Below are 7882 nucleotides of genomic sequence, written 5' to 3'. Positions count from 1 at the left end.
ATTAATAAGATTGTGCCCCTTCCGATGGGGAAGATCACACGCTCTTAATTAACTTCCTATAGTCATCCAAAATAGAAGTTTAATCTAGTGATCCGCAAACAAGCTCATCCGATATGGAGGAAGGCACTCAGAGCCAACGCGCAAGCTTGTTGCATCACTTATAAACCAGTAATGGAGACCGTGAAATTTATTTAAAAATAAATCCCTCTCCCACTTAGTTATTTAAAGTGAGGAATTTTGACTATGCTAGCCTACTTAACATGCATACTAACAAGCACACACAACACAGCATAAAAAGTAATAAATAGAAAAACTAATTTTCAATTATTATGACTTTTATCTATTGCTGTCCTCCGTGTGTCGCCAACCCTAGCTGTTGCCATCTTTGGCCACCGCCACCGGGTCTAGTTGTCGCATCCATCTTGCTCCTTGTTCAGCTGCGCCTCTGGTCCTCAAAAGGTTCCATGCCTTGCAAGATTCGATCCGCGACATAAATAGAATTTTACATTTTTCGATCCTATATTCCTCGAAGGAATGTACATGTATCTAGATCAAAAAATAAAATCCTAATAAAACTAAATACAGCTCCTGCTGTATTTTTATAATACAATCATGCACACACAATAAAATGCCCTTGACATGTCCAAGGGTCCAATCACACACACAATATCTATAAGCCATAATAGTTGGATCCTGCATCCACAAAGTTAGCACATCCTACTATTATCCTGCCTAAATTATGTATGACATGTGCATAATTAAACTAATACCAAATACACAGAGGCAAAACCCTAGCTCTGATACCAATTGTTGGTTGCTACTCGGAAAACCTAATGGTTCCACTGTACAAAAATTTTGTACAAAGGTCTGAACCTTTTCCTAGCTATCATGTGTTCTTTTAAATTAAACTTGGATCGCCTGCGGAACTTAACACATTTGATCCAAAGTTAAATCTATTTGTTCTTTTAGGTTTAGACTTGGATCTCCTGCGGAACTTAACACGTTTGATCCAAATCACCTAGGTTATTAATTTCATTAAATATTAATTTCCAAAATTAGCTTCCAGGACTGCATGGCGAGGCACATGGCCTTCTTGGATTTGGGAACAGCCACCACCGCCTAGACAAAGCCTTTTAAGGAAAGCTAATATTTAATTTTCTTAAATAACTTTAGGTCAACCGAAAAGAACAATCAAATCACAAGGAAAAGAAAAAAATAAAAGAACACAACATCGAAAACAAATTCGAAATACTAGAATCGCATGCCTCTTGTATTTGGTATTTTTACAAAGAAGTAAAACTAATATGATGCGGAAATTAAATACTAGTATACCTTTTCTTTTGCAAGCAAAAACCTCTAGGTCTTCTACCGTATTCCTCTTCTAACCTCGGACATTGTGTGTGCAACGATCTTCCGAGATGAGAAACCACCAAAGCACCTTCTTCTCCTTTCTTCAAGTTTCGGCCAAGCACAATCCTTCCAAAAGATGAAGATCTTTTTCCACCAACCAAGCTCCAAGGGATGTAAGCTTTCTCTCCTTCTTCTCCAAGCTAGAATCCAGCCACCACTTAATCTCCAAAGAAGATGTGAGGTTCGGCCACAAAGGATGGAGAGAAGAGAAGAAGAGGAAGAGGCCGGCCACACCAAGGAAAATAGAGGTTGTTCACCATGAAGCCTCCTCTACCCCCTCTTTTTTAATCCTTGGTCTTGGCAAATAAGGAAAATTTAATAAAAACTTCCTTAATTCTTTTGCCATTGAAAAAGAAAATTTATTTAATTAAAAATAATTTTCTCTTCTCCAATTTATTTGGTCGGCCACTCTTCTCCCCAAATCATGGAAAGTTTTAATTAAAATAAAAATTAAACCTTCCTAATTTGTTTCCAGAAATTTATAAAAATTTCTCCAATAATTTTAATCCCTTCATGATTGGTTAATAAAAAGAAAATTTTATAAATTAAAATCTTTCTTTTAAACATGTGGATAAAAAGAAAGTTATCTCTATAAATTAAAATCTCTTTTAATCTACAAATAAGAAAAGATATCAAATCTTTTGTTAATCTCTTGTAGAAACTTATAAAAGAGAATATTTAATTTTTAAACTCTCTTTTAAATCATGAACATGGTTAAAAAGGAAAGTTTTCTTAAAATTTAAAATCCACCTTTTAATCAACAAATAAGGAAATTTTTCAAATTTTAAACTCTCTTTTAAACATGTAGATGATTTACAAATAAGAAAAGTTTTTACCAAAAATTAAAACCATCCTTTTAATCTACAAATAAGGAAAGAGATTAATCTCTTCTCTTAATTTTTTGTAGAAAGTTATAAAAGGAAATTTTTAATTTTTTAAACTCTCTTTTAAAAACATGATATCCACATAAGAAATAATTTTAATAAAAATCCTTTTTAATATTCTAGTGGCCGGCCACCTAAGCTTGGGACCCAAGCTTTGGCCGGCCACCAACTTGGCTCATCCACTTGGTCTTGGCCGGCCCTAGCTTGGGTTCCAAGATAGCTTGGCCGGCCCCATTGGATGGGTAAGAAGGTGGGTATGTGGTGGGTATAAATCTCTCTATACAAGAGACTACGATAGGGATCGAGAGGAGGAATTGGTTTTGGTCTCCCGATAAAATTAAGCATCCCGTGTTCGCCCCGAACACACAACTTAATTTTATCAATAATAATTCATTCCACTAGAGAACTATTATTGAACTACCGCATCAATCCCAAATTACATTTTGGGCTCCTTCTTATTATGAGTGTGTTAGTCTCCCTATGTTTAAGATGTCGAATGTCCACTAATTAAGTGAGTTACTGACAACTCATTTAATTAATATCTTAGTCCAAGAGTAGTACCACTCAACCTTATCGTCATGTCGGACTAAGTCCACCTGCAGGGTTTAACATGACAATCCTTATGAGCTCCTCTTGGGGACATTCTCAACCTAGATTACTAGGACACAGTTTCATTCTATAATCAACAACACAGTATAAGTGATATCATTTCCCAACTTATCAGACTTATTGATTTATCGAACTAAATCTCACCCATTGATAAATTAAAGAAATAAATATCAAATATATGTGTTTGTTATTATATTAGGATTAAGAGCACACACTTCCATAATAACTGAGGTCTTTGTTCCTTTATAAAGTCAGTATAAAAGAAACGACCTCTAATGGTCCTACTCAATACACTCTAAGTGTACTAGTGTAATTATATTGTTAAGATAAACTAATACCTAATTACACTGCAACCTTCCAATGATTTGTTCCTTTTCATCTTGGTCATGAGCTACTGTTTATAATTTATAAGGTACTGATAACATGATCCTCTGTGTGTGACACCACACACCATGTTATCTACAATATAAATTAATTGAACAACTACATTTATCATAAATGTAGACATTTGACCAATGTGATTCTTATTTCTAGATAAATGTTTATACCAAAAGCTAGGCTTTTAGTATACATCCTAACACAACTAAAGGACATCAACTAGCTTTTGTAATATCTAAATGATTATTGCTAATCATTTCTTAAAATAAATTCAAGCTTTGAGAGACTCATTTAAAGAAATAAATTAGGTAGGTAAGTAATTGAGCCTTGTACCAAACAGGCCTCATTTAAAGGTTGGGTATGGCAATGCCAACAAACAGGCCTCATTTGAAGGTTGGGTATGGCAATGCCATCGCTATGTTATCAACTCGATCTAAATGAAATAGCCCAAATAAGATACGTGAACCAAAACATTTATTAATCGGGAGCCTATTTATTCAGCAAGCACCTTTATAACAAAGAAAAAATTGCAAGTCAAATTGAGGCAACTAAAGCCTGACCATGTAAAATGTACCTAAAGGGAAAAACCACAAGATAAAAGCACACTATAACTTTATCCCCATGCGCTCATTCCTTCATGTCCTTCGTCCCATGAGCCAATTATTTGCAGAACCATTCCTTATGCCAAAATAGTCTAATTTAAAATCAAAATAATTAACTAGTTCACTGGAGAATGGAAGGCCAAAGTGATTTATATGATCACATCAACAAAAATTCGAACTGAAAGACTCAAGAATAATACTTACATACTAGCTAGGGTAAATAGGATAAAATGTGTAAGTAAGGCGAGAATACTGCAATCTTATGTGAAAAAAGTCTTCTCATTTCAATTGTAAGTTTTCAGGAATTGTTTCAGCTTTTTATTTACGCCAAATCACTCATAAAATTAGACTTAATCGATAGGGAAACGCTCATTCTCTTACAAATATTTAAAAAATCATTTAGACAATAATTAAAAAAAATAAAATTTGAATTTTAAATAAGATGAATATTAATTTTTTAAATGTGTCTAAATTTTTGAATAATCAAAATTTTAAAATTGGTAAAGTGAAACTGGATTTAGGCACCACGCAGCGCTTGGCTTACCCCCACTGCAACAAGATTGGACGTGGAATCATGGGTAGAGGGCCGACAGCATTCCACTTTATTGAATGTCTACTCAATCATTTCACCAGTTTCATCAGAGCCCTTCCGTAAATCGTTTAATCCCTCATCACCAATTCGCAATTCACCGAATCAAACGTTGAACTACTATTTATAACTTATACTGAGAAAACCGGGGAAAAAATCCACATTTTTGACGTTTTTATTCAGCACGCAGTGAAGGACACAGATTTATGTCGACGACGAGAAAAAAAAATTGAGATGAGACAATACACGAATCGTAGTTCGTATAGTAGTACCAAACGATCGAATGGGTGAACACGTAGAATCACGGATGCGAAGGGAAGCGACGATCGATTCCGGCCGCTGATCTTCAGTTGACGACTCTGCAGTTGCTGCGAACCTCGCCGTCGTTGCCCGTGAGGACGCCGATGGAGCCCATCTTGACGATGGCCTCGGCGAACTTGAGCTGGAAGCTCTTGAAGTTCCTGGCGAGGCTCTCGACCAGGGTGGCTGTGCCTGGCGTGGAGGTCAGCGAGACGTCGGAGGTGAAGAGGCCGCGGTTGCTGAGCACGAGGCGGTAGTAGCGGTTGTCGAACTTGTTCGGCGTCTTCGGGTCCATCGGCACCGTGTTGTTGCTCTTCGGCGGGCACTGCCTCCTCAGCACCCTCGCGTACTTTGAGTCCAACGTCGGGTCGCCGGAATCCAGCCGCTTGGAGAAGGCGTCGCAGTGCGCAATCCCCACGGTGTGGGCTCCCGAGAGAATGACCATGTCGGTCTGGCTCAAGCCTTTGGAGATGAACAGGTCGGTGAGCTTGGCGAGCTTGAAGTCCGGCGAAGGGAGCACGTCGGTGTCCGACGCAATGGAGATCCGGCCATCTCTTCTCCCAGACGGCACCTTGTAGTGGATTCCTCCGTACTGTCTACCATATCTTTTCTGGTGAATTCAGATGAAGAAGCAGGGGAGGAATCCATTAACCAAGAACAGAGCGAAGCTAGCTTACGTGAACAATGGCGTCTCTGGCAGCAAACGTGAGGAGGTCGGCGCAGGAGACTACGCCCTTGCAGGCGGCTTCCAGTTTCTCCTTGACGGTGTCGATGACGTCGAACCCTTCGAGCGTGAGGTTGATCTGCGCGTCCTTTTCGGCTTTGCTTGCGTTGGTGGAATCCAAGAGCAGCGAAGCATCGCAGCCCTGCGGATTGCTCGCGTTATACCACGCAGCATCAACACATTTAATACTGCAGCAACGAAAACAACAACAATATCTAATTACTCTGACGAAGCAATCGTGGAAATGCATTCTGAGAAGGTCAGCGCCGACGCCTTCGTCGTCCGCGAGGGCCTTCTCGACCTCGTCCTTCACGATGGCCTCGGCCCGAGGGCAACTGTGGGCGTAGTACCCGAGCTTGAGCTGGGCCTCTGCTCTCTGCGTGCCACTGATCCACAGAGCCGTGGCGAAGGCCAACAACATGACTCTTCTCACAGACGCCATTAATTGCTCTCTCCGATCGCCAGACAATTAAAGCTCAACTATTTAGCTTGGCTTATGTGATTTGGAGGACCTCCCCAGTTACCTCTTCATATATAGAGGGAGGAGAGAACGGAACAACTCCACACCTACTGCATCTTTCTGTTGGTTCCGTTGCAGTAGCAGCTTCCGGCCATTTTCCCCCCTTGAGCTCTCTCATGCATATATGATTCATTGTACTGTATCTTCTACTTAGAAAAGTAAAACAAGTATTTGGATGCATTCTTCCTTTAGACAAAAGCAAACAAATGAACACAGCCATGGTGTGTTGATCCATGAAAGCGACCCTAAAATCCTATGGTTTTGCTGGGTGATTCATATGCTACGCAACAGGAAATGTAGGCGAACATGGCGTGACGCACCACCGACAGATTGGGTTGATATTCCACGGCCACACCCTCTTTTTATACACTAAATACTCTTGCAAAGTGAATTAAACGAAAATCATATTAATTATTTTGGTTTGAAAAATACAACATTTTTTCCATGCATTTTCAAGTTGAAATCGAAACTTAGATGCTGCAAAAAGAAATTAACCACTGTTACTAATTAAGAACTAATTCATTTAGAATAAATCATATTATAATTCAATTTAAACTTTTACAGATTTCTCTAATAAAAAAAGTATAATTGATGTTTTTTTTTTGAGAAAAATCAAAGGGGTCCCAAATTATGTAAATTATCAAAAGATACTTTTTAAAGATATTTTATCCTAAAAATATCCTTCTAATGTAGTTGTTGGTGAAATTAATCTCAAGTCAAGATTGGCCAGGTTAATTAAGTTCAAATTGATTCGAGTTTGAGTTTTGATATTTAATCAATATGTTAGTAAGATATCAAGTGAGTTAAGATTGACTGGATACTCGACGGTAGAGGAAAGTCAAAGTGTGTTAAGGTTAACTAAACACTTAGTGATTCAAAGTTCAACGAAAAGTTGACAAAAAAGAAAATTCAAATGGGTCAAGGTTGACCGGACACTTGGTGATCAAAAGTTCAATGAAAAATTGACAAGAGAAAAATCTAAGTGAATCACGGAGGACTAGACACTTGGTATGAGTGAGGAACTCTTGGCAGGTTAAGGTTGACAAAATGCTAGGCAACAGCGAAGTTCTGATAGTTGGTGTAGAAGTCCAGATATGTTAAAGAGTAACCCGATATCTAGCGGGAAGTCTGATTGGGTCAACGACACTTGACAGCTGGTTGAAGTATAGTTAGGTCTGCGGATCTGACAACTGACGGGAAGATCTGGTGGGTCAAAGGCGAGTCAAGCAATTCTGCATGGTAAGTAAGGTAAGTCACTGAGGAAAGTGTTGTAGTGAGGGCGAGTCCCAATTAGGGATTTTAGGCACAGGTCTAGTTTAGGTGTGTTTTATAAATCTAAACTGAGACTATGACTAGATCCTGATTTTGAAAAGACAAGATATAATTAATAATTTTATTTTATTATTGTGCTAACTTCATTTTGCAGGTTACATATTATTTTTGGACTAGCGCATTTTGTAGGACAAAAGGAGCAAAAATCAGCCTCGGATAAATAGTATCCGAGATGCCTTAGAGGTGCTTTAAGCCGCTTCGGATCAGAGCTTGGAGGTGCCCTAGACAAGTTGGAGGCACCCTCAAGGAGATAAGAGTAGCGGATAAGACTTCGTGGTGTGAAGACACCTTGGAGGCATTGGAGGAGTCTCGAAGGTGCATTCGAGGCACCTCGAAGGCACATTGGAGGCACGTTAGAGAGCTTGGAGGTGCCCTCATGCAAATAGAAGCCAAAGTCTTCATGGAATTTAGGTGCAGGTCCAATTTAGATCTATTTTGAAAATCTAGACTGAGACCATGACTAGATCCTGATTTTGGAAAGACATGATCTAATTAATAATTCTATTTTATTATTGTGCTAACTTCATTTTGCAG

The 7882-nt window shown here is 38.7% G+C and overlaps 1 protein-coding gene across 1 annotated transcript; it reads right to left on the bottom strand.

Moving 5' to 3' along the window:
* Window positions 1-4622: 4622 nt before the first annotated feature.
* Window positions 4623-6126, bottom strand: LOC121969657 (peroxidase 5-like). The gene is made up of 3 exons (XM_042519861.1): window positions 5720-6126; window positions 5450-5638; window positions 4623-5364 (listed from the first exon to the last, which is right to left on the bottom strand). The coding sequence occupies exons 1-3, from the start codon at window positions 5936-5938 to the stop codon at window positions 4819-4821; spliced, it is 954 nt and encodes a 317-aa protein (XP_042375795.1). The 5' UTR covers window positions 5939-6126; the 3' UTR covers window positions 4623-4818.
* Window positions 6127-7882: the final 1756 nt, after the last annotated feature.

Source organism: Zingiber officinale, chromosome 4A (assembly GCF_018446385.1).
Source record: "Zingiber officinale cultivar Zhangliang chromosome 4A, Zo_v1.1, whole genome shotgun sequence".
NCBI classification, from domain to species: Eukaryota; Viridiplantae; Streptophyta; class Magnoliopsida; order Zingiberales; family Zingiberaceae; genus Zingiber; species Zingiber officinale.
The sequence above is the reverse complement of the archived record's forward strand: the minus strand, read 5'-3'. Positions and strand labels throughout refer to the sequence as shown.

What these genes read in the sequence shown, in the direction of transcription:
- LOC121969657 (XM_042519861.1), bottom strand. Translation starts at nt 5,938, where the DNA reads ATGGCGTCTGTGAGAAGAGTCATGTTGTTGGCCTTCGCCACGGCTCTG. An exon ending in TCCACGATTGCTTCGTCAGA is followed by an intron (nt 5,639 to 5,719) that starts GTAATTAGATAT and finishes AGCAATCCGCAG; the next exon opens with GGCTGCGATGCTTCGCTGCT. An exon ending in CCAGAGACGCCATTGTTCAC is followed by an intron (nt 5,365 to 5,449) that starts GTAAGCTAGCTT and finishes TATGGTAGACAG; the next exon opens with TACGGAGGAATCCACTACAA.